Genomic DNA, 27,519 nt, shown 5'->3' on the forward strand with positions numbered 1-27,519 from the left:
AGTCTCTGAGTGGATGTATCGAGTGATACTTTTATTAAATTTTTATTTAACCTTTATTTAACCAGGAAGTCCCATTGAGATACAAGATCTCTTTTGCAAGCCAAGATGACAGCAATAACATTGAATCAAGGTGTGCTGGTGGTGGAATTTAACAAATACATGGAACGGCTGGGGTGCTTCGAGGAGAGGTTTGGGAACCACTAGACTATACATTTGAGCCATCAAAGAAATGAAGCAAAAGTGGCTACCTGTGTTGAACTGGTTTATTTTTTAGAAAATAAAAAAATATAGTGGATTACTATTACGACTACTACCACTGCCAATACTACTGATACATCCCTATTGGCAATTTTCTTTTTATACAACTGTGGCGGGCCGCCACCATCTAGGTAATTAATGGGAAACGCTATAGGGTTTAGTGAGTCGTTCCATATCTTCATTAAAGTCTGGGAGTGTTGCATATCTGGATTTTATGGTGGTTTCGCTTTTGTTTTTGTTCTTGGTCCGTTGATGTTTCTTCTTGACTGTGCAGCAGCCCATGGGGGCAATGCCTTGTGATCTCGGGCTATATAAATACATTTGATTTGATTGAAGTGATATCGTTATAATAAAAACACAAAATAAAATGTCAGGGGACAGTATATGTATTGTATACAAAGACAGAATAATGTTCATTCATACAAATACATTAAAAGAGGTAAACAAATTAATTGTCTTGATAGCCTTCTTGTTTTAGAAGATTAAATTAATTAAAGATTTAGAGCTATTTAATTTGGATTTGTGGGTATTAAAATGTGCTAAAAGAATGATGATAACGATTGAAGAATGATAAAATGAATGAATGATATGATATTATTTTACTGCCATTATTATATCCATTGAAGCCAAACGATGCTACCCACGTGACGTCACGGACACAACGCGAGACACTGTGTAGGCATGCGCTGAGTGAGTAACGCGCATGCGCGGAGTCTGGAAGCAGCCAGTGTCAACATGTCGCTTGAAGACCCGTTCTTCGTGGTGAAGGGGTGAGCAGGCTTCACTTTATACACATAGTAAACCACGTGTGTGGTTGAATACAATAGGCTGTATATGTATTATATACAACTTTATGGGAGAACGCAACGTTTTAATAAAGTCCAGCCCGTTGCAAGGTTGTATTATCAAGTTAGCTCCACTTGCTAGTTGTATCGTTAGCTAGCTAGCTTAGCATCAACACAGTGCCAGTGGCTGCTGGCCGCAGTCCTCACGAGCAAGGCACCTGGGCCGACGGTTCCAGGGGAGGACGAGCTGTAGCTTATTACCGTATTCGTGCCACATGATGGCTTTCTGTGAAAAGGTTTTGGAATTTTCAGACGGATCTAGCAGAGATTTGCGAAGTTGCATGATGGTGTGAAATGTACTCAACAGATTTGTTTGGGTCAAGAATGGGGGACCCTGATGTAAACAAGACGAAAGTCTTTCTCTGGTCTGCATCCCATTAACAATTGTGTGTATTGAGCCGTACTGTATTGTACCCATTCTGCAATCTGTTAATACAATTTTCAATCAATCAATCAATCAGAAGCTTGATTGATTGATTGATTGATTGAAAAGTTTATTAACAGATTGCAGAATGGGTACAGTACAGCTCAATACATACAATTGTTAAGGGGATGCAGACCAGAGAAAGACTTTCGTCTTGTTTACATCAGGGTCCCCCATTTTCAATTCATCATAACATGAATATTATATGACATACATGACATACAGATAGACAGTACTGCTACATCTATACATTTATGACATATCAGATTTGCAAATACAGTACTGTTTGTGATACAAAAGTGTCCAGAAAAAGAGTGTATATACATTTGGCGTAGAAACTGTACATTGGAGGAGGTTGGGTGGGTTGGGTGGGTTGGGTGAGGGCTGTACATTGGGGGGGGGGGGGGGGTTGGGTAGGGGACACACACACATTTTACACTGTACATTGGAATACTGACAAAGCCTTACTTGGTCATTTACTGTACAACTAGGTTAGGACATTTGTAGGGGCCAGTTTTGAATTGCAGTCTCACGTAGGTGTTTTTTGAGAGTGTTTTTGAAAGTGGGTAGTGATTCACATTCCTTTACAGCTTTAGGTAGGGCGTTCCACATTGATGTGGCATAATTGCGAAACGTGTTTAGTACCTTGTTTGAGCCGAATCTGGGTTTTACATGATTTGTGGAGCTCCCTCTGGTGTTGTGATCGTGGTATTCACTGACCTTTGGGAAGTATTTTGACATGTACATGGGTACCTTGGTCGCGTAGTGTATCTTGTAGACCAGGCCCATTGCAAGTTGCTGTACTCTGTCGTCTACTCTAAGCCATCCTAGGTTGTCAAAGTGGGCAGGGGTGAGGTGGGTTCTAGGAGTTAGGTCAAGCAGTAGTCTGACTAGCTTGTTTTGAGATGTTTGTAATTTGTTTTTTAGTGCCTTTGAGGTGCAAGCATAGTCGTAGTACCCTTGAATGAGTGCTCCTGCTAGAGTCTTCAGGGTATTCTTGTTTACCAGAGAGGAGATCCGGTACAAGAATCGCGTTCGTTGGTTGACTTTTTTTATTACATTGGATGCCATTTTGTCACAGGAAAGATTAGCCTATAGGATGGAACCCAGGTAGGTAATTTCATCTTTCCTTGTGATAATATTGTCACCCACTGCAACCGAGAAGCCGTCGGTCTTGCTGAGTTTGTTATTTGAACCGAAGAGAATGGACTCTGTTTTGCCCATGTGTAATGATAGTTTGTTGTCGGCGAGCCATATGCAGATTTTGCCTAGTTCCGAGCTGGGGGCTTTTTCAACCTGTAACTTGTTTTTGTCAGAGACCAGCAGGGCTGAGTCGTCCGCAAACAGGAACAAGTTGCAGTCACAAGCTGACGACATGTCATTTGCATAAATTAGGAATAGTAGCGGTCCTAGTATGCTTCCTTGTGGAACACCACAGCTCACTGTGAGGGGGGGGGGATAGGGTACCGTTTACTTCCACCATCTGTTCCCTCCCCTCCAGGTAGGATTGTATCCAGCTCACTGATAAACTATCAAAACCAATTGCTTTTAGCTTGTCAATCAGAATGGTGTGATTGACAGTGTCGAAGGCCTTTTGTAGGTCCAGCATGACCATGCCGCAGTATTTGCCCGCGTCCACCTCTTGTTTGATGTGGTCGTTCAAGTAGAGAAGGCATGTGTCCGTGGAGTGGGATGTTCTGAAGCCAGATTGGAATTCGTAGATTAGATTTTTTTCCGCGAGGTACTTTTCGATCTGTTCGTATACTATTTTTTCCATGACTTTCGAGATGGATGTAAGGATAGAAACAGGGCGGTAGTTACCCGGGTCTAATTTGCTGCCCTTTTTGTGCAGGGGTGTTACTCTCGCAATTTTGAAGTCCTTGGGGACGTGTCCCTGTTTTATGGAGAGGTTTATTATGTGTGTGATGACTGGGGTGATGGCTGCTGCTGAGTCTCTGAGGAATTTGGAGGGGATGTTGTCATGGCCAGTGGCCTTGTTTGGTTGGAGGGCGCTCAGTTTTTTGAGTACCTCATCTGTAGTTACCATTTCCAGTTTGAAGTCGTCTTTGTGGACGCCTAGGTTCTTGTAGTATGCTACTATGTGTTCTACCCCATACTGCCCTGAGTGGGAGGGTAGTTTGTTTACCAGTGTTGTGGCTATGTTTGTGAAGAAAGTGTTTAAGTAATTGGCTACATCCAGCTTGTCTGTGATGAGCGTGTTGTCCGTCTTTATGTTTATGTTTGAGAACCTGGTTTTAAGTTTTTTACTGCAGCCTAGTTGATTGTTGAGTAATTTCCAAAGTTCACATGGTTTATTTTTGTTTTCCTCGGTTTTGTCATTGATGATTTTTTTTTTTAGCAGTTTTGATCATGGAGTTTACGTCATTTCTTAGTCTGTTTCTTTCTAGTTTGAGTTCAGTCATGTGGTCTTGGAGTTCACTGCTCATGCTTTTGGTAAGCTTTGACTGGCTTTTACGAAACTCAGAGCATTTTTTGTCTCTGGCTTTCATAGCGGTCAGTATTTCAGTGTGCATCCATGGCTCAGCGCGATTTTTTACCCTGGTGGTTCTTAGGGGGGCCATGTTGTTTAGTATTGATGAAAATTTGGTTTTGAAGCCAAGCCAAGTTTCTTCAACCAGTGTACCATTGAGTTCATCTGACCAGTCCAGACTCTCCAGTTCAAGGTTAAAGGCCTCGCTAGAGTAGGTTTTGAGGTCTCTAGATGTGACTGTTTTGTGACAGCCAGCCTTTAGTTTTAGCTTTTTGCGGGTACAGAATATCATATAATGATCACTTAACCCACATGCTATAACCCCTTTATTGGAGATCTTGGATTTGTTAGTGGTCAGTATGAGCGAGGGGCGTTATGGCATATATGCATATTGTCGCCGACAACAAACTATCATTACACATGGGCAAAACAGAGTCCATTCTCTTCGGTTCAAATAACAAACTCGGCAAGACCAACGGCTTCTCAGTTACAGTGGGTGATAATATTGTCACAAGGAAAGATGAAATTACCTACCTGGGTTCCATCCTAGAGGCTAATCTTTCCTGTGACAAAATGGCATCCAATGTAATAAAAAAAGTCAACCAACGAACTCGATTCTTGTACCGGATCTCCTCTCTGGTAAACAAGAATACCCTGAAGACTCTGGCAGGAGCACTCATTCAAGGGTACTACGACTATGCTTGCACCTCATGGTACCAAAGCACCTCAAAGGCACTAAAAACCAAATTACAAACATCTCAAAACAAACTAGTCAGACTACTGCTTGACCTGACTCCTAGAACCCACCTCACCCCTGCCCACTTTGCCAACCTAGGATGGCTTAGAGTAGACGACAGAGTACAGCAACTTGCAATGGGCCTGGTCTACAAGATACACTACATGACCAAGGTACCCATGTACATGTCAAAATACTTCCCAAAGGTCAGTGAATACCACGATCACAACACCAGAGGGAGCTCCACAAATCATGTTAAACCCAGATTCGGCTCAAACAAGGGACTAAACACGTTTCGCAATTATGCCACATCAATGTGGAACGCCCTACCCAAAGCGGTAAAGGAATGTGAATCACTACCCACTTTCAAAAACACTCTCAAAGAACACCTACGGGAGACTGCAATTCGAAACTGGCCCCTACAAATGTCCTAACCCAGTTGTACAGTAAAGACCAAGTATGGCTTTGTCAGTATTCCAATGTACAGTGTACAGTGTCGCCCCCCCCCCCCCCCCCCCCCCTACCCAACCCCCCCCCCCCCCCCCCCCACCTCCAATGTACAGCCCCACCCACCCAACCCCACCTACCCAACCTCCTCCAATGTACAGTTTCTATGTCAAATGTATTTACACTCTTTTTCTGGACACTTTTTGTATCACAAACAGTACTGTATTTGCAAATCTGGTATGTCATAAATGTATAGATGTAGCAGTACTGTCTATCTGTATGTCGTGTGTGTCATATGATGAATTGAAAATGGGGGACCCTGATGTAAACAAGACGAAAGTCTTTCTCTGGTCTGCATCCCCTTAACAATTGTAACTGTACTGTACCCATTCTGCAATCTGTTAATACACTTTTCAATCAATCAATCAATACCCCCCGAGTTGACTTTGGTTTCATCAATCAGCCAAACCTGCCAAGTTCTTCCTAGAAGTGTCTGTTGTCAACATGTGTGTGTGTTCCTCTCCCTCCAGGGAGGTGCAGAAGGCGCTGTCTCGTGCACGGGGCCTGTTTGATCGCTGGGAAGAGCTGTTGCAAGAGGGGGCACAGGTAAGCACCCCCACACCACCCAGAACACCTTTACAACTGTTTAACCCCTTCTGTAGTGTGGTAGTGAAAGGGTTAGCCTTCTGTAGTGTGGTAGTGAAAGGGTTAACCTTCTGTAGTGTGGTAGTGAAAGGTTAACCTTCTGTAGTGGTAGTGAGAGGGTTAACCTTCTGTAGTGTGGTAGTGAAAGGGTTAGCCTTCTGTAGTGTGGTAGTGAAAGGGTTAACCTTCTGTAGTGTGGTAGTGAAAGGGTTAGCCTTCTGTAGTGGTAGTGAAAGGGTTAGCCTTCTGTAGTGTGGTAGTGAAAGGGTTAACCTTCTGTAGTGTGGTAGTGAAAGGGTTAGCCTTCTGTAGTGTGGTAGTGAAATGGTTAACCTTCGGTAGTGTGGTAGTGAAAGGGTTAGCCTTCTGTAGTGTGGTAGTGAAAGGGTTAGCCTTCTACCACGAGAGTTGGCGCTGCACTGATGGCTGCCTTTCTGATCGCTCCGTCGAGACTGTGCTTTCTTTTGTTAATTTTTATAGTATTAGGAGTTTTATTTGCACCAACTGTTGGTGCATTATATGTGTATGACCGTCAGTCAATCATTGACATTGGATTAAGGGAAACTTACCGACTGGATTGCTCTCTGGATCGGATCGCTGAACAGCAGCAATGGCCCGCCGAGATCCTTTGTTATGGCCACGGCCAAGACCAGGAGAAGCCGCCGCGAAGACGTGGAAAGAGAGCCGGGGTCCGAAACAGACTGAGGTCCAAACGACACAGAACCACATTGCCCAGCATATTGTTGGCCAATGTGCAATCGATAGGAAATAAACTGGACGACATCAGAGCACGGATCCAATTCCAGAGGGACATTCGGGATTGTAACGTCCTCTGTTTCACAGAAACGTGGCTGAGTCCAGATGTCCCGAATCACGCAATAGAACCGGCAGACCACTTCTTCGTTCTCCACAAGGACCGGACGGCAGAAGAGTCACTAAAGAAGAAAGGAGGCGGCATTGCCTTCATGATAAACAAGGAGTGGTGCGATTTAGGCAACGCAAAGGAACTGTCTAACCACTGCTCCCCAGACCTGGAGTTTATCACGATAAAATGTCGACCCTTCTTCCTCCCAAGAGAGTTAACGTCCATCATCCTCATCGGAGTGTACATTCCACCACACGCGAACACTGGGGTCGCACTTTCAAAACTTCACGACGAGGTAAACAAACAACAGATAGCTAGCGTTGACGCTGCCATTCTGGTTCTGGGCGATTTCAACAGCGCGCGTCTTAAAAAGGTGTTGCCGAATTTCTATCAGCATGTGACCTGTCCCACCAGAGGCGAGAACATATTAGACCATGTATACTCGCAATTTAAGAATGGGTACAAGTCACAGGCTCTTAGCCCATTCGGTAAGTCCGATCACGCCGCCATTTTTCTTTTGCCAAAGTATAAACAAAGTCTCAAGCGAACGCCGGTGGTCTCGCGAGAGGTTAAGCGTTGGACCGTGACGTCAGGGGGGGCACTCCAAGCTGCACTTGAATGCACAGACTGGAGGGTATTCCGTGATAACACAGCCAATATTAACGAATACACTGAAACGGTGCTTGACTTTGTCTGTACTCTGGTAGAAGAAACAATCCCCTCTACCACAATTAGAATCTACCCAAATCAAAAGCCCTGGGTAGATAAATCCGTCCGTGAGGCTCTGAAAGTGCGCACATCAGCATACAACACGGGGCTGGTGACAGGCAACATGGAAGAACACAAGACGGCAAGATACAACGTCAGGAGAGCAGTAATAGAGGCAAAACGGCGTTACAGGGATAAAGTTGAACTTCAGTTTGAACAGGCTGACTCTAGAGGCATGTGGCAGGGCCTCAGAACAATGACAGATTACAAAGGCACCCCCCTCAAACTGAACAGTGACATCTCCTTAGCAAATGATCTCAATTCCTTCTATGCGAGGTTTGAGGCTGTGAATAACAACACCAGCCTACAAACCACGGCAATGGGGGGGGGGGGGGGGGGGGTCTGCTGATGCAGACTCAGTGTTCAGGGTAACAGAGCATGAGGTGAGACGGATCTTTAAAAAAGTGAATATCAGGAAGGCAGCAGGACCGGACGGCATCCCAGGCCGCGTCCTAAAAGTCTGTGCCGACCAACTGGCCCCGGTATTCACTGACATCTTCAACCTGTCCTTGGAACAGGCTGTCATCCCCACCTGTCTGAAGAAGTCCACCATCATCCCTGTACCCAAAAAATCTACGCCCGCTTGCCTCAACGACTACCGCCCTGTAGCCCTCACCTCCATAGCCATGAAGTGCTTTGAGAAGCTAGTGAAGGGCTACATCTGTTCCTCCCTCCCCATCAACCTGGACCCCCTGCAATTTGCATATCGCCCCAACAGGTCCACGGAGGACGCCATAGCCCATGTGCTGCACACAGCAGCATCACACCTGGACAAGAGGCAGGGGAACTATGTGAGAATGCTGTTCATCGACTACAGCTCAGCATTCAATACCATAGTCCCCTCCAAACTCATAGCCAAGCTCAGGGACCTGGGCTTGAACTATGACCTCTGCCAGTGGGTCCTGGACTTCCTGACGGGCAGACCCCAGGTGGTAAGAGCAGGCAACTGCACCTCCTCATCCATCACGCTCAACATAGGGGCCCCCCAGGGCTGTGTTCTGAGCCCCCTCCTCTACTCCCTGTACACACATGACTGCGTGGCACAGCGGAACAACAACACAATCATCAAATTTGCTGATGACACAGTAGTGGTGGGCCTGATCTCTGCCAACGACAAGAGGGCCTACCTGGAAGAGGTAGAGAATCTGTCACAGTGGTGTCAGGAGAACTGCCTCTCCCTGAACGTCAGCAAAACAAAAGAGATGATTGTGGACTTCAGGAGGTCGGGGGGTCAAGGATTACAGCCCCCTCAGCATCGACGGGGCACCGGTTGAGAGAGTGAACAGTTTCAAGTACCTCGGAGCCCACATATCCGAGGACTTGACATGGACCACACACATTGACAGTGTTGTGAAGAAGGCATGACAACGCCTCTACTTCCTCAGGCGCCTAAGGAAGTTCCAAGTCAGTCAGAAGATCCTTAGGAACTTCTACTCATGTACAATAGAGAGCATCCTGACTGGCAACATCACCTCCTGGTTTGGGAATAGCACTGCACAAGACCGTAGCAGACTACAAAGAGTGACACGTTCAGCCGAACGCACAATTGGAGGGGGGCTTCCCACCCTCCAGAACATTTACAACAAGCGGTGCAGGGGGAAGGCTAAGAGAATTATTAAGGACTCGAGCCACCCGAACAACTGCCTCTTTGAACTGCTGCGGTCAGGCAAGCGATACCGGAGTCTTAAGGCGAGCACAGAAAGACTCAGAAGAAGCTTCTATCCCCAGGCCATCAGGCTGCTAAACGAACAATAAACACTATGCAACAACCATCAAATGCACACAGCACACACCCCCACACGCACACACTCACTTAAACCACACAAACACACTTTATATTTATTGATAAAGGATTTGCACTACAACTCGTACACCTACTGTAAATTGTACCTAAATTGCACCTCATCCTATTTCTGCCTTGCACTATATAGTATTGTATATTAGTACACTACACAGTATTGTATATTATATGGTAACTCAGTTACGTCTATTCTGCATCGAACATTGTACATATGTCTATACTGAACACTGTGACCTCATTTTTTTTTTTACTTCTAATTTACATGCTATACTATGTTATTTTATTTCATACTTATCTTGTCTTGCACAGTCTCTGGAGCGTAACAGTAAGAAGCATTTTGTATAAAAGTATTCTGTACTTCTGTAAAAGTATTCTGTACTTCTGTATGACAACTATTAAAGAAACTTGAACTTGAAACTTATGTAGTGTGGTAGTGAAAGGGTTAACGGTTACCTTCTGTAGTGTGGTAGTGAAAGGGTTAACCTTCTGTAGTGTGGTAGTGAAAGGGTTAGCCTTCTGTAGTGTGGTAGTGAAAGGGTTAACCTTCTGTAGTGTGGTAGTGAAAGGGTTAACCTTTTGTCATGTGGTAGTGAAAGGGTTAACCAACCTTCTGTAGTGAGGTAGTGAAAGGGTTAGCCTTCTGTAGTGTGGTAGTGAAAGGGTTAACCCTTTGTCATGTGATAGTGAAAGGGTTAACCAACCTCCTGTATTGTCGCAGTGAAAGGGTTTTAACCATTTGGTAGTGTGGTAGTGAAAGGGTTCAAATGAATTGATGTCACGCCAACATCTGAGCTTAATGAGCTAGAAGATAAACCAAATGTGTCTACTGATGTTTTACACTGTATGTATGCTACCAGTATTATACATGTGTTGTATATTATTGCATACTTTATTATAATTTTTTTTAAATATTGGTCTGATAACAATAATAATAGTAAGTGATTTAGTTCTAAGTAACTTAATTCTATGTGTTTCGGATTTAAAAGTGATTTAGTTTTTCTTGCGTTAACCCTTTTACCGCCGCACTACCAAAACGGTTAACCCTTTCACTGCGGCGACACACAGAAGGTTAACCCTTTCACTGCCACACGACAGACCGTCGGTTGTGTGATAGTAAAGGGTTAACCTTCTGTCTGTCGTGTGGCAGTGAAAGGGTTAATCCAGGGAAAGATTGTACTGTACTATATCCAGGTTGGATAGATGAGCTATTTGCCGACCTGCATGGCCTTTGTTCTCATCTCAGGTGAGCCGTGATGAGTTGGACTGGAGCACCAATGAGCTCCGGAACTGCCTGCGGGCCATAGACTGGGACCTGGAGGACCTCCACGAGACCATCAGTATCCTTTACACTAGGGATGCACCCATCCCACCTTTTCAGTCCCGATACCGATACCTGGCTTTGGGTATCGGCCGATACCGAGTACCGATTCGATAGCATTATCTGAAATGAAGAAAAAAATAATAATAATATCTAACCCTAACTAACCTTACTATACTGTCATGCACTTGTCCTAATATATTAACCTACACTGTAGCACTCAACACTTTGATGAACATTGTTACTCGGCTGATAGAGTTGTGCCCTTCCTGATGATTTGTCGTACAGAACTTGTAAGTCGCTTTGGATAAAAGAGTCAGCTAAATGACTAAATGTAAATACCCATTGTTCAATTAACTCATTGTATGCCATGCCTCATCCTGTAGTAGCTACCGCCATCGCTGTAAACGGTGGGAGTCGCTTGTTTGCAGGCCTATAACCATTTAAATATTATAGCTATATATGCAATACTATGGCCCATCGAGTATCTATCGTTCAAGATGTGAAAAAGGAATATATTTTTTCCATCCATACATTCTCGTTTTATACCATGGTGAATATAAGTATGGTCTTAGAGTGGTCTAGGGTAATTCCTGGGAGGCTAGTAATAGCCCGCGACGCATATTATACTTAATCCATTGGCATTTTGTCCCTATACACGCTACAATAAAAAAATTCAAATGCATATGATCGGTATATTATGTTCCATTATGCATGCATGAAACGGGGGGGGGTCGTTTCTGATTAACACATTCCCTGCCACGCAATTTGAGCATCTTATACCACTCTCTGCCACCACTCTAAGTCTATGGAGATGTTCACCTTCTTTGCAGGGCTATAACTTTTTAAATTGTATTGCTAAATTGACATTACTATGGCCCATTCAACATCGATTATCTATCGTTCAGGATGTGGGAACGTTATACTTTTTCATTCATACATTCATACGAAAATACCGTCTAGAATATAAATATTTTTTATCGTTTTCTGCAGTAATTCATAGAACGCTAGTTATAGGCCTAAACGCATAATATAGATTATCGATTGCAGTTTATTCGTGATACACGCTATACAACTATCCAACTGAATACGATCCTAAAAGTTATGACTCATCATGCGCGGATGAACGGGGGGGGGGTCGTTTATAAGTCTGTGATCGTCAGTAAATGCTTTATGTAGTATGGGTTGATTTATTGATCAGTTGGTTTGTAAACAAAGAAATGTACAATCGCCTTGAAAATGACGTCAGCGTCCTCTTACCGTTGGCAGATGAGACTGGAGCAAAAAGATCCCACTTATTTGACGGCGATCGAGTCGATCCATTTCCGGTTTGTATAATAATAATAACAGCCCAAATCATGTCGATTATTGAGTTATGGCAGCGATCCATATACACGGTGTGTGTCTTGAGTCCCGCGACACTATGTGAGTGCCGGACGCATTTCCCAGACGCACCGAGATCGACTCGTCCATTTCCGGTTTGGTAACTCGCCGATCATCCACCAGGCGGCAGTATTGAAGCGTTGCAGAGTTGTGCAAGCTCCCACTGCATCAGAACAGGCTCCGTGAGGGAATTATGAATAACATGGCGAAAAAATTAAATATGATCTCAATAACGTCGTACACCGTGGAATGGCAGAATTAGCATGAACTTGAAACACGTCGTAAGCCGTTTCTGGCGCTGGATGTGTTAATTGATTTGATTGTCAATAACGGCATTCGTTAGTACAACAGCATACGCTGATAAGGGCGATGGCTATGAAAACAATGGACAACCAAGCTGAAATTGACGTTAAATTGCTCTTACCTGTGGCCGATGAGACTCCAAAAAGAATATTCCAATTATATGATTGCCATCTGCTAGATCGTATGTCCATTTGGCCCACGCCATAACCCCCAACAGCATAATGAATCTGGCGTCCCAAAAGCGGTTCAATGCGATCGGGTATACCCCTCGCTCCACGTTACTCAAAAACTCCGCCCGGATGACTTTCAATGATGCACAGAGCCATACACAGAGTCAGAAAGGAAGTGTGACATCGGCCGCATACCAACAGGCGGCGATGTTTTTATATGTGAAGCACTTTCTGACCCTGGTCTGTGAAAGGTGCTATATAAATAAACTTTACTTACTTACTTACTCTCACACACAAGACGTACAAACACGTCGTTTCCTTCTCTCACTCTTTCACTTGAGAAAACCAAGAGGTGTGTGTGCTTGTGTGTGTGCGCGTGTGCAATGTGCATGCATGCTCTGCTCGCTCATGCGTGTTGATTCCTTGATTCTGCACCAGGCATCGTGGAGTCCAACCCAGGGAAGTTCCGACTGGAGGAGAATGAGCTGCAGGAGAGGAGAGCCTTCGTGGAGCGGACCAGGCTATCTGTGCAGGTACAGGCCCCGCTGTGTGTGAGCACTGTCCAGGTACAGGCCCAGCTGTGTGTGAGCACTGTCCAGGTACAGGCCCCGCTGTGTGTGAGCACTGTCCAGGTACAGGCCCAGCTGTGTGTGAGCACTGTCCAGGTACAGGCCCCGCTGTGTGTGAGCACTGTCCAGGTACAGGCCCCGCTGTGTGTGAGCACTGTCCAGGTACAGGCCCCGCTGTGTGTGAGCACTGTCCAGGTACAGGCCCCGCTGTGTGTGAGCACTGTCCAGGTACAGGCCCCGCTGTGTGTGAGCACGGTCCAGGTACAGGCCCAGCTGTGTGTGAGCACTGTCCAGGTACAGGCCCCGCTGTGTGTGAGCACTGTCCAGGTACAGGCCCAGCTGTGTGTGAGCACTGTCCAGGTACAGGCCCTGCTGTGTGTGAGCACTGTCCAGGTACAGGCCCTGCTGTGTGTGAGCACTGTCCAGGTACAGGCCCCGCTGTGTGTGAGCACTGTCCAGGTACAGGCCCCGCTGTGTGTGAGCACTGTCCAGGTACAGGCCCCGCTGTGTGTGAGCACTGTCCAGGTACAGGCCCTGCTGTGTGTGAGCACTGTCCAGGTACAGGCCCCGCTGTGCACTTTCCAGGTACAGGCCCCGCTGTGTGTGAGCACTGTCCAGGTACAGGCCCCGCTGTGTGTGAGCACTGTCCAGGTACAGGCCCCGCTGTGTGTGAGCACTGTCCAGGTACAGGCCCAGCTGTGTGTGAGCACTGTCCAGGTACAGGGCCCCGCTGTGTGTGAGCACTGTCCAGGTACAGGCCCCGCTGTGTGTGAGCACTGTCCAGGTACAGGCCCCGCTGTGTGTGAGCACTGTCCAGGTACAGGGCCCCGCTGTGTGTGAGCACTGTCCAGGTACAGGCCCCGCTGTGTGTGAGCACTGTCCAGGTACAGGCCCCGCTGTGTGTGAGCACTGTCCAGGTACAGGCCCTGCTGTGTGTGAGCACTGTCCAGGTACAGGCCCAGCTGTGTGTGAGCACTGTCGTGTAGAACCACTCGCATGCCTACATGTACAGTTCATATACTGATGTCGGCGTGGACAAGGATGTGTGGCTGGTGGACGGCAGTACGGTTTTAACCCTTTCACTGCCACACGACAGAAGGTTAACCCTTTACTGTCACACAACCGACGGTCGCAGTGAAAGGGTTAACCGTTTTGGTAGTGCGGCGGTGAAAGGGTTAAGATTCAAGAGTTTTATTCGTCACATACAGACACGAGACATGCAGTGAAATGTAGGTGGCCATGCCTGCCTCGATTGTGCAAAAATACAAATAATAAAATAGAATAGATAATAAAATAGACATGATCAAAAAGAATAAAATACAATGCTAAGCTTACGAATAAAGGCAATGAGTAATATATACAATAATATACAAATATATATATATATATAAATAAAAAATATATATTTTTAAAGTGACCATTTTTGTAGTGTATTTGTGTGGGGTGTGTGAGAGAGAGTAAGTGAGGATGTGTGTGTGTTCATGTGAGCGGATAGATTAGTGCTTTCTTAATTACTACTTATCAAAGAAACTAAACAAAAATGCCTCCTGTTATCATCTGCTTTAAAGCTGCGCCATATCAACATGTAAAGTGAGTTGATATAATAAATCATGTTGACTGTAGCGAGGGCCTGTCTTTCTTGCTTTTCGTTCAGTGATCTTGAAATAATATATCACGTATGACGAGCAGAAGCTCGATTTAGATTTTGGATGCTTCACATTTTCTCCACTGGCTGCTAAAATGTTGTACTAGTGTCAGTTTATAATAGCAAGCTAAACGAAAGATATAGCATCTCGGCACGGAGACGAACAGCAGCCACAGTAGACTAGTTATAACATGAGCTTAAAGGAACACGCAAGTATATTCATATTCACTTAAAACCTACCTCTTCAAATCGGCTTTTAATCTCTGATCATATTTTGTATTTCTACTTTATTTTCCATAAATCTATATATTTTTCTTTCAGTAGGCCTATAGATAATTGTGCAGACACATTAGCCAGACCTAGGTGGTATACACATCTTATCTTAAAGGGGCATGCCAACATTATGGGAAATGTGCTTACCGTCTTCTCCAGAGTCAGACAAGAAGATGGATACCAATTTCCACTCTGTCTTCACTAGAAAGCTATCCAACTGCAAGCTAGCCTAGCTTAGCACAAATTAATGGAAGTGGATACTAGGGGTGCACCGATATATCGGTCGGGTATCGGTATCGGCCGATAAGTGCCTTGTTGACTGCCATCGGCCTGTCGGCCGATAAGCTCAAATTTGCCGATGGCAATGGCCTCATATCTCTCACTTCCTTACTTTGCTCAGAGAGCCCTTACTGAATTGTACCCATTCTGCAATCTGTTAATAAAGTTTTCAATCAGACAAATGTATAGAAAAGCTTTTATTATAACATTCGTTGCAGTAAAATCATTATGCCTCATTTAGTACTCCTGCGGAGCGCTGGTAGCCTACTCGTGGGCCGCGGGGAGCTAGTTATGTTTGTTGTTGATCTCTCGTGAAAATCAATGGCGGACTTCCCGGAAGTAAAAAACGAATACGCGCTTGCCGATTGGTGGTAAGAACAGCAGGAGGTGGGTGCTAGCGGTGTGACGTAATTGGCAGAATCGACTGTCAATCAAAATTGTTCTGTTGTACCTGACACGACACATGCATTGCAAACTCAGATTATGGAGATATTACTGGAGAACATTTTCAATCCATCAAAACATTTAGAGACATACAAATTTACAGTAGTTTCAGTAAATATTTTTTTTCTTTTATTTTGCCACAAATATCGGTATCGGCCGATTGTGTTAGTTGAACAATCGGTATCGGTATCGGCCGCACATTTTCATATCGGTGCATCGCTAGTGTATACGAACCACTAGCCTAGCTTAAAACTCGGGGAGAGATGTTTTAACAGCTAGCCTAGTGAGCTGTATCCGCTTCCATTCATTTGTGCTAAGCTAGTTTTCTACTGAACGCACAGAGGAAATTGACATGGTGCAGAAATGGAAAAGTACCTCCCCTGCCTGTGTACCGAAGTAAAATTATATGAACCCTTTCACAACCACACTACAGAAGGTTAACCTTTCACTACCACACTACAGATGGTTAACCTTCTGTAGTCATGGTAGTGAAAGGTTAACCTTCTGTAGTGTGGTAGTGAAAGGTTAACCGTCTGTATTGTCGCAGTGAAAGGGTTAACCCTTTGGTAATGTGGTAGTGAAAGGGTTAAAATAATGGTTTGAAATTATATTAAATAGAGGTCAACGATATTCCATAAAGGGTGAAATAAGTGACCAACAGTGTTCTGTGCAGTTTATGCCATGAAACTGTATATAAATAGTTTACAATCAATCCACAATGTTTTAGGGCTGACCCCTATTAATCGATTAGTCGAGTAATCGGTCGAAAGGAGCCGTAGTCGACTGGCCAACCTCTTAGTCGAATATAATAAAATAAAAAATATATATATGAATTTTTTTTATCATTCCTTCCAAAAGAAAATAGGCATAGAAGCGTGGCTAACGCTAATGGCATGCATACCAGAGGCTAACTGCCTACGAAAACAGGCACAGAGGCACTGAAAGAGGATTAACAAATATCAAGATGTATCCATCAGTGGACCAATTGCATGCTTTTGCAGAGGACAAGAAGCCTTCAGTCGACTCCTTCAGACATTAAGCACCCCCACAGCCCAATTTTTTTTTTTTTTTTTTTTTTTTTAAGTCGACCAATAGTTCAAAGATCTCCCATTTCAAAGCATTATTGAGAAAAAGCTGAACTATTTCTTTTACAAATTAGGACCACTTAATAATCGTTTAATACAGGCTAAAACGCTTAATATATATGTACAATTTTGCTGCACATGTCAGTGTGAGATCCTAGCATCTCCACACAGTCACTGTTTGGAACATAATTTGGGTGCGCCTCGCAAACTCACTCAAATCTTGATGAGATAAATGCCTTGTGTGTCTTGTCCTTGGTTGCGAATGAAATTTGAAGAGAATGAAGATAGCGCAGATATTAATTTTCTCCACAACCCATACATTCATTCATTTAACTTATCAGTGGGAAAAGGCCAGCTGTACACAACATGGTTAGTCTATGTTAATCAATACACCCACTCACTCGCTCGCTGTGTGAATTCTGACAACAACATTCTGCTTGTGCTCCGTCATGGGCTCAGTTTGCCATTACGCAGACTTAGGACTTGGGTGCTGCTGAGAGGGTAAACTCTGTACAGAATGATTTGAATGTTCAGCGTTCACACATACAGCCCCTCCCGATTTTAGGTGCAGTGAAGGTGGGGAGGACTCCAGTGCAGGTGCAAAACGGGCTCACGAGAGTGATGTGTACCGGTGTACGACGTCTGAGACTCAATGTTTGCCATGAGCTCACCTGTTCAATGAGAAGAGGAAATGCTCCATTAAAGCCAATTATCTCTGCTGGTTCAGCTGTGTTAAGATGGGCTGTAGACTCATGGCAGCAAATGCAAGGCAGTGCCGTCATGAAGTGCTGCTGAGAATCCAATATCCTCAGCCAAGTCCTTACTGGCAACCTGGGCCTCGCTCTGCACTGCCCATTTGACCGGCACTTTGTGTGTGTGTTTGTGTATTTATGTTACTATTTCTATTGTCTGTAGGAAATGAAGGATCAGCTCTCCAGCCCTTCAGCCGTGGCCCAGGCTGAGAAGAAGAACAGACAGGTTAGTGGGCTCACACTCACACTCTCAAAGGTCATGTTGGCTTTTGCAATTATATATTCTCATGTGTCGACACTTGACCACACACACACACACACACACACACACACACGCACACACACACACACACACACACAGTCTAACCCTCTGTCTTGTGTGTGAGCAGGCTCTGCTGGCTGCCTCAGACCAGGCCAGGTCAACAGGAATGGAATCTCACCTTGTGTCTGGTAACTCCAGATACATCCAGGAACAACAGGAACAGCAGCAGGTAGAGATACTAGTCACTAGTGTTTGTCTTCTAACAGCAGGTAGAGATACTAGTCACTAGTGTTTGTCTTCTAACAGCAGGTAGAGATACTAGTCACTAGTGTTTGTCTTCTAACAGCAGGTAGAGATACTAGTCACTAGTGTTTGTCTTCTAACAGCAGGTAGAGATACTAGTCACTAGTGTTTGTCTTCTAACAGCAGGTAGAGATACTAGTCACTAGTGTTTGTCTTCTAACAGCAGGTAGAGATACTAGTCACTAGTGTTTGTCTTCTAACAGCAGGTAGAGATACTAGTCACTAGTGTTTGTCTTCTAACAGCAACAGGTAGAGAGAGATACTAGTCACTAGTGTTTGTCTTCTAACAGCAGGTAGAGATACTAGTCAAGCATACTATCTTCTAAGCATTAACACCTTTTAATGTGAAAATAGATAAATGCCGCGTAAGTACTTCTAGAGTTGTATAATACCAAATGAAGACCCTTTGAGCACAATTATTGTCCATTATACCTAACTCTTATGATAAAGCTAAGCTAGCCAAGGAATGGAGGGGAAACATTATGATATGTCTCGGTACTCTCCCTTTTAAATAATAGATAATAGTAAGAATAATAACAGTTAATAGTTCAATAATAATAGTTTGAATAATATAATTTACCACTGTGTAGAGAGGAATAAGAGTGTATTTGACGTTCGGGAAGTTCCCTTTCTATCTGTTACCACTGGTATTTGAATAATAGAATTGACCACTAACCCTGCTTAGAAAGTGAGGAGTGTGTACGTGTATTTACTTGTGTGTGTGTGTGTATTTACTTGTGTGTGTGTGCGCAGCTGATCATGGAGGAGCAGGAGGAGCAGCTGGAGCTGGTGTCGGGCAGCATCAGAGTCCTCAAAGACATGTCGGGACGCATCGGGGACGAGCTCGACGACCAGGCAGTGTGAGTATGGAGCACGTCGTACACACCATCAATCAACCACCTTCAAAACTAGTAGGGGTGTAACGGTACACAAAAACCACGGTTCGGTACGTACCTCGGTTTTGAAGTCACGGTTCGGTACGGGTTTTCGGTACAGTGGGGGAAAGTTTGTCTTTCCATGTTCCACTCAGGGGTGATGTAGTGTGCAGTAACTAATTGTACTTGTAGGGCTGTCAACGAATATTCTATATTGAAATGAATAATCGACTTGTTAAAAAATAAAGAATTTTTTTTTATATTAGATTGTGAAAAAAACAGCCCCCGGTGGGCGGTCGTTAGTGGTTAACATACCGTGGTATTCGTTCGGTACAGAGCCGTACTGAACCTGAGGTTCAGTACTGAAACGGTTCGGTACGGATATGTGTACCTTTACACCCCTAAAAACTAGGGATGCACAGATATCACTGTACCTTTTCACTACCGATACCACCTGAACATAACGCTGCAGTGCAGAACTTTTATGTAGAAATGAACGTCCGTCACATTTAAGTCCTCGCAAAACCAGCTCACACAATGCCGATTAAGCCCATCACTGCCAAGGGACTCTGTATTTCTGTAAAAAAAAAAAAAAATCTCTGTTTTTAGTATCTGTGTAGACATTCCTAGCACTGGTGCACCGGTAGTGATGTGTTTTTTACATCAACCGGCAATGATTGGTTAGTTTGGTTTGGAAGAGAACAACAACAACAACAACAACAACAACAACAACAACAACAACAACAACAACAACAACAACAACAACAACAACAACAACAACAACAACAACAACAACAACAACAGCAGTGACGGAATGAAACCGACAGGAAAAGGTTCCTGGAGTGGAAGCTCCTGATAAAAAGAGAAACTCTTGAGTTCAGAGGAATAAAGTCAAAGAAAGAAAGCGATTGGCGCGGGGAAGACAAACCCCTGATAACTACTTACTCTAGTTCTGCACTTTAGCTTTAACACTTTCAGAGCCCAAGCTTAACCTTGATTTACCGCTTGAATGCCCACCATCCACTTCAATGTTAGCGTTAATAACGCCTAATCTATGTTTTAAATTATGGCTATGTGTCTAATCTGCCCGTCGCTTATCAATGACTCGTTTTCCAGTCAACATTGTCGAAGCGGATAGTTTTTTTATCGGTTCTTTTTCGTTTTATAGCATTTTGAAAAACCCTTGTTTTCAAGGAAAATATAAATATTCCATGATAATCGCCCTTTACTGGAATATTCTAGAATACATGTAATTTTTCGGCCTATTTATGAATAGTTTTCAAATAAACGCTAGATTATCGATAGTATTATGTGTACGTATGCACGCTATATAGGCGATCTGAAAAATCTATTCTCTGACTTCCTCAAAGCGATCGCCCACACACACACACACACACACATAGGGCGAACGCTGAAATCTCAGCGAATACAACTCTGATTATCCCAAGACTTGTAAAATAGATTCCTTACCTCAGATCAGATGTTTTCCAAAAAGATCATTCCAATTCCTGATCGCCATTCCAAAAATCGATAGCTTTTATTGATCTAACGCTACATACTGTATTATGTATTCCACGCTGTTCTGAGGCTCCACAATGAATCCGATCGGCTCGGGTTACATGCCTGAGAAGTAAAATGTGGATTCCGGATTTTTCTTTTCTCATCCATTTTCATTGAGTCCATTCCAAAAGGGTGCATTACCATCTGGGAGACAATAGGGGGCGGTTTTTTTTCCACATCTGAGCTCCTACAGGGGCTGCATACCAACGGGAGACTCGGATGATGAAATATGAATTCAGATTGCTAATACAAAAATAAAATGCTAATTGTCGTCGTGGGCATTCAGGCATTGGGCTGATAAAACGTCTTATCACGTTTTGGGCATTGAAAGTGTTAAAGTATCGGCCGATGCCAATTACCCACCCACTACTTTTACTGAACACTAGAGACTTAGATACCAAGTACTGATCCACTACTTTTACTGAACACTAGAGACTTAGATACCAAGTACTGATCCACTACTTTTACTGAACACTAGAGACTACCAAGTACTGATCCACTACTTTTACTGAACACTAGAGACTTAGATACCAAGTACTGATCCACTACTTTTACTGAACACTAGAGACTTAGATACCAAGTACTGATCCACTACTTTTACTGAACACTAGAGACTTAGATACCAAGTACTGATCCACTACTTTTACTGAACACTAGAGACTTAGATACCAAGTACTGATCCACTACTTTTACTGAACACTAGAGACTTAGATACCAAGTACTGATCCACTACTTTTACTGAACACTAGAGACTTAGATACCAAGTACTGATCCACTACTTTTACTGAACACTAGAGACTTAGATACCAAGTACTGATCCACTACTTTTACTGAACACTAGAGACATAGTTAGATACCAAGTACTGATCCACTACTTTTACTGAACACTAGAGACTTAGATACCAAGTACTGATCCACTACTTTTACTGAACACTAGAGACTTAGATACCAAGTACTGATCCACTACTTTTACTGAACACTAGAGACTTAGTTAGATACCAAGTACTGATCCACTACTTTTACTGAACTCTAGAGACTTGGATACCAAGTACTGATCTACTACTTTTACTGAACACTAGAGACTACCAAGTACTGATCCACTACTTTTACTGAACACTAGAGACTTAGATACCAAGTACTGATCCACTACTTTTACTGAACACTAGAGACTTAGTTAGATACCAAGTACTGATCCACTACTTTTACTGAACACTAGAGACTACCAAGTACTGATCCACTACTTTTACTGAACTCTAGAGACTTAGATACCAAGTACTGATCCACTACTTTTACTGAACACTAGAGACTTAGATACCAAGTACTGATCCACTACTTTTACTGAACACTAGAGACTTAGATACCAAGTACTGATCCACTACTTTTACTGAACAGTAAAGGCGTAGACACCAAGCACCCATCCTTTACTGAACACTAGAGACTAGGGTTGGGTACTGAACAGTAGACTAGGGTTGGGTACTGAACACTAGAGACTAGGGTTGGGTACTGAACAGTAGAGACTAGGGTTGGGTACTGAACTCTGTATGTAGCGTCACTGAACACTAGAGACTAGGGTTGGGTACTGAACAGTAGACTAGGGTTGGGTACTGAACAGTAGAGACTAGGGTTGGGTACTGAACAGTAGAGACTAGGGTTGGGTACTGAACAGTAGAGACTAGGGTTGGGTGCTGAACAGTAGAGACTAGGGTTGGGTACTGAACAGTAGAGACTAGGGTTGGGTACTGAACTCTGTATGTAGCGTCACTGGGAGAGCGATGGATGGACTCTTTAACTGGTGTTTCATGAAGTTTATTTTTCAATTCACAACGTAAGAGCTGAAGTGAAAAGACGAAGAAAAGATACTCAGAGATGAGCCACATTCACAATGTTCAATAAAGTTAACATGACACTTGACACAAATGGCTTCCAATAACAGTGACATAGCCAAATACATAAAATGAATACAAAATAAACGGCCCATATTACTACATATAGGACAATTTGACATCCCGTACCTTGTCCTCTCTCTCCAACTTAACCATAAACCACATGGAAAGTCTTCTTTCACGATCTATAAGCAAACAAAACTCTTAACATGCTGGTACTCTGGACCTTACTGAATGACGTTGTGTAGGCTAGCCAGCAATTAGCAATGACCAAAGCTAGCAATCTTCTGTGACATAGCGTCTTCAGTGTGTTAAAGGTTTGTGTTCATGGTTCTGTGTCCTTTACGTTGCCAGGATGTTGGGGGAGTTTGGAGACGAAATGGACCAGACGTCATCCCGCATGGACTCTGTCCTCAAGAAGCTGGAGAAGGTCTCCCACATGACCAGCAGTGAGTACACAGACGCACCCACCGAGATAAGAAATGAACAGGGCAAGAATGCCTCTACAAGTTCCTATAATCGGTGTTCGCACAAGGTCCTTGAAGTGCTTAAAGTGCTTGTCAAAAAATAAAGTCAAGGCCTGGAATTAATTGAAAACAGCCCATTTTTTAAATAAGGTGCTTAAGAAGTCCTTGAAATTCAAATCAACCATTCACATTGAAAGTTTTGTTCATCCATTATAGAATTGTTCTGAATCAAGAAATAGAATTATTTTTATTTAAAGTGTAACTAATTGTCGGAAATTGGTTTTAACTTAGCCATAAATATTTGATCGGATTTTTTTTTCTATAAAAAACTGCATTTAAAAGTGAATTGTATCCTTTTAAATGCCCTTTTAAAATGAAAAAAAGTGTGCTTAGGAAAGTACTTGAAAGTCCTTGAATTAAATTTGTGCAATGTCTGTGGGAACCCTGTAACAATGCACAGATTTTTATGGAATTCCCATGTAAAGGTTGAAAAGTGCCTCCCAAAATCAGTTCATATGGACAAAAGTGCCTTGACAGAGAAGTCAATTCTCTAGCCACTACCAGCTGAACACATCCTTGTGTGTGTGCAGGGGTGTAAAGTACCCAGAAATTATACTTAAGTGAAAGTATGGGTACCATCTCAAAATCGTACTCAAGTAAAAGTCATGACTTGAGTATCTGGCTAAAAACACACTTGAGTACATTTAAAAGTAAAAAAAAAATTCTGACTATTCTTCTGATAGCAGATCAATCAAAGATCCCCGCTTTCTAGTCTTGCACAAGGACCAATCAGCATGGGTTTGGGCGGGTTCATTTTCAATTGATGTGCCTGTTTTTAAATGAAGGGCGGCCGCAGGATTAATAACGTTAACGTTAGTTCGGCCAGAGAAACAAATATACTAATTCAAATAGTTGGACCTGTGAGATTTTGTACTTTATAGGTCTGCATTTTAAGGAGTAAAAAGTATGTTTTGTTTCTCTGAAATGTAATTGAGTAAAAGTACAAGTATACAAACCTAATAATACTTGAGTAAAGTACAAATCCCAAAAAACAGTACTTAAGTATTGTAACAAAGTACAATTACTCAAGTACTTTACACCCCTCTGTGTGTGTGTGTCTCGCAGGTCGTAGACAGTGGTGTGCCATCGGAGTGCTAGTAGTCGTCATGATCGTGGTCCTCATCCTCTTCTTCGCTCTCTGATCCCGCACCTCTCAGGAGCCTGGGGGAGCCGGATGGGTGGGTGGATGGACGGACAGATCTATGAATAAGCTTCTCTCCTCCTTCCCTCCCAGAGTCATCGATGCACAGAGAGAAATTAATCTATTTTTCCCCCTCCTGTGTTTTAATTATTCGACTACATGCCATTCCTGTTATCATTCGTATGAACGGGAGGGCATTCCTGTTATCATCCGTATGAACGGGAGGGCATTCCTGTTATCATCCGTATGAACGGGAGGGCATTCCTGTTATCATCCATATGAACGGGAGGGCATTCCTGTTATCATCCGTATGAACGGGAGGGCTGAACGGTGGGGCTGTATTCATATTGATGCATTTCTATTACAGTACTCAATGTGATACTGCAATTGGGTTTACTTGGGAAGGGAGGGAGGGATGAATGAATAACAGAAATCAAGAGAAGGGGGGGGGGGGGGCGGGTGGCGGGCGGGTCGTCTGTGCCTTATATATATTTTTATACGCTTTATGAAATGTGCAGTAAATTGAAGTGTGCCTATGACTCCCATCAGGTACAGTTACTGACTGATCTACGCTCGGATACATAATGCTCCTGCTCAAATGATTAAGCACATGATTGATTGGGGCCATCTGAATCTAGATATGTGATTATTGGGAGTTTAGTTGACCGTGGCCATGTTGAAATGGGCTTTTCCATCATATTGAATAGCCTCATCATAAGAAAGGAGAAACTGTTGCTGGGCAGGGCGTCTCAGACGTTGATGGTTAGGGCCTGGAAGCGCCCTCTAGTGGAGGTCTTCTGTTATATATTTAATTGTATCATTTATGTCAAGTAACACTCCCTATGTTGAGGTGTGTTGCAATATTGTATAGATATGTTGGTTTACTTGCTTTGAAATTGTGTAAATTCTTTTTATTCCTGAACCAAGGCTGGATTTATGCAAAAAGAGAAAAAAAATCAAAATTTTAACCAAAATATGACCCAGATTATAATTTTCTTTGTTACTGTTTGAAAAGAATTGTCCGTTCTGGGTTAGACAGGATTGATAATCACATTTAGGTTGTGTGTAAATCAAGTCTCGGAGGTCATCATGTTGTGCCTTTTATTAGGTCATTCACAACCATGTTGAGCTTTCATAATGAAAGCCTCATAGCCATGTCTGCTTTACAGCATTCACTTGTTCACGTCTGCTTTTGTGTGGATACGAAGTATCTTTCCACGTTTTTTTGTGTGCCATATCTGCGTATGATATGCAGCTTAGGAAGTTGTGTGTTAACAAAACTGTAAGAGACGATGCTTTACAGCTCGCATACAGTGGTCCTCGGCCTGGAGCCCAGACAACAGCGTGCGCACAGAACTAATTAAGATCTTGTATTTTATTCATTTTAGTTGTCTAAAACCACAAAGATCTTGTATTTTTATTTAATTATATTTGTTTTATCCAACTAAAACCACATTTAAGATCTTGTATTTTTATTTAATTATATTTGTTTTATCCAACTAAAACCACATTAAGATCTTGTTTTTATTTCATATTTGTTTTATCCAACTAAAACCACATTAACACTTTGGCTGCCTAAGGTTAAATTCATGATATACCATAGATTGCCAGCTCTATTTGTCTATGGAGAAAGTCCCCTTCTTTGCAGGGCTATAACTTTTTAAATTCTATTGCTACATTGCCATTATTACCATTCAAAGTCCTATATGTATTGTTCATTGTGTAGCAACGTTAAACTTTTTCATTCACATATTCATAGTAAAGTATGGTCTAATGTATAAGTATGTTTTCATCTCTTTCTGCAGCTTTCTCCAGAACGTGATATATAGCCCCAAATGCATTATATTGATGATGAAATACAGTTTGATGGCAATCAGCGCAATATAAAAAATTCCAACTAGACGTACTTCTAGAAGTTACTACACGTCATCTGATGTTGACCGGATGGGCGAGGGGGCGTTTATAATTCCGTGGGCAGCGTTATACCAATCATCTAATGTGGGTCAAATGTTGATAATAGCAGTTAGTATCGAAGACGGTAACGTTACACGCTCAAACTCACCCCAGTCTCCGCGCGCCGTTGGGCGATCATCGTAGAGTAGAAATTCTATCATTATGGGATGGCGATTTACCCGGTCCATCTCCAGCTTGTATAATGGTATATACGTCCAAATCATGTTGTTTATCGAGTTATTGGCAATCGATCACTGTGTAGCGTGACGAGCCAGAGTCCCGGGACCTATAGCGAGTGCCCGGAAGTAATACGGAGTCCAGCACAACCTCTATGGCACATCCTGTTAAGCAGTTGCGCCGATCGGCCACCAGATGGCGCTCCTGAACCGCCAGAGCTCAGTGGGTCCTGCTGGTGGATCTCAGGCCAGCGGAGGGGACATATGAATCCGATCGCAGATTTTTGAAATATTGATATTAAAGACGCTGTAAAGCGTCTTCGGCAACTTGAGCATGGCCCGCAATGACGTCTAAACACGGTTCCCGGCACCCAAAGTGTTAAGATCTTGTATTTTATTTCATATTTGTTTTATCCAACTAAAACCACATTAAGATCTTGTATTTTATTTCATTATTGGAAGAAGAGTCCGCAAATATGCATTTATTTCACAAGAAAACACATTTATTTGTAAGAATTGAGAGAAATAGACCCACATTCCTTAAGTAGCGGTGTTGCTGCTGAGCCCCCGGCTGAAGACTCACGGGTCTCGCTTCACTCCAGAGATCAGTGTTCTCTCTCTCTGTGGGAAGAACTGTGGTCAGAAGAGTCCGTTAGTCGCCACTCAAGATGAATGTATTTACAATGTGGCTGCCTTTTTTCTCCTTTTAATGCCAAATAGCATAAATATCTGCGCTTTGGCTACACCCTCGGTAGGGAAGCACCGATGTCGACTGAAACATAATCGATAACGGAGAATTTACCCAATATCCCAAATCGGTATTTGAAAACAAAACTATTAGAATGTCTGCATTTTTTGTACACTGTTGGGAGCCCTCAAATGGAAATAATTGGGATTATTATCAATAATTATTTGTTGATTGACCAAAATGAACGATCTAATTCTAGTAATGGATTGGGTTGGTAGTCTGTATGCGTCTAGTTTTTTACCAACAGATTTCCACGTTCTGCGATCTGATTGGCCACTGACGTTTCTGGTGCGATCTGATTGGCCACTGACGTTTCTGGTCATGTGACATGTGCGCCCAATCGCGTGACGCGCCCATTTCCACCTCAACAGCCTGCAAACTACCTAACCAGTGGCGTCCTTTCAGTAAAAGGCAAGGTATGGCGAGGAGAAGGGCGGGGGTGGTGAAGGGGGGGTTTCCCCCCCTTGGTGGATTTTTTTTGTCAAATCAGTTGTGCAATAGTCACTTTTGGTGAGTTGTTTCTATACAATTCAGTTATATGACATTTAGGTATGACACAGGACTACACAAGCATTTTTAGTATAGAAATG

General features: G+C 43.2%; 1 protein-coding gene across 1 annotated transcript; it reads left to right on the top strand.

Moving 5' to 3' along the window:
- The first annotated feature begins 956 nt into the window (after positions 1–956).
- On the top strand, positions 957–24,438 carry stx10 (syntaxin 10). Its single transcript, XM_084319541.1, has 9 exons — positions 957–1,028; positions 5,732–5,807; positions 10,524–10,617; positions 12,893–12,987; positions 17,665–17,727; positions 17,891–17,992; positions 18,820–18,926; positions 22,739–22,833; positions 23,977–24,438. Exons 1-9 carry the CDS (start codon positions 994–996, stop codon positions 24,051–24,053), a joined length of 744 nt encoding a protein of 247 aa, XP_084175667.1. The 5' UTR covers positions 957–993; the 3' UTR covers positions 24,054–24,438.
- Positions 24,439–27,519: the final 3,081 nt, after the last annotated feature.

This window comes from Notolepis coatsorum, assembly GCF_963971535.1.
Source record: "Notolepis coatsorum genome assembly, chromosome: 7".
NCBI classification, from domain to species: Eukaryota; Metazoa; Chordata; class Actinopteri; order Aulopiformes; family Paralepididae; genus Notolepis; species Notolepis coatsorum.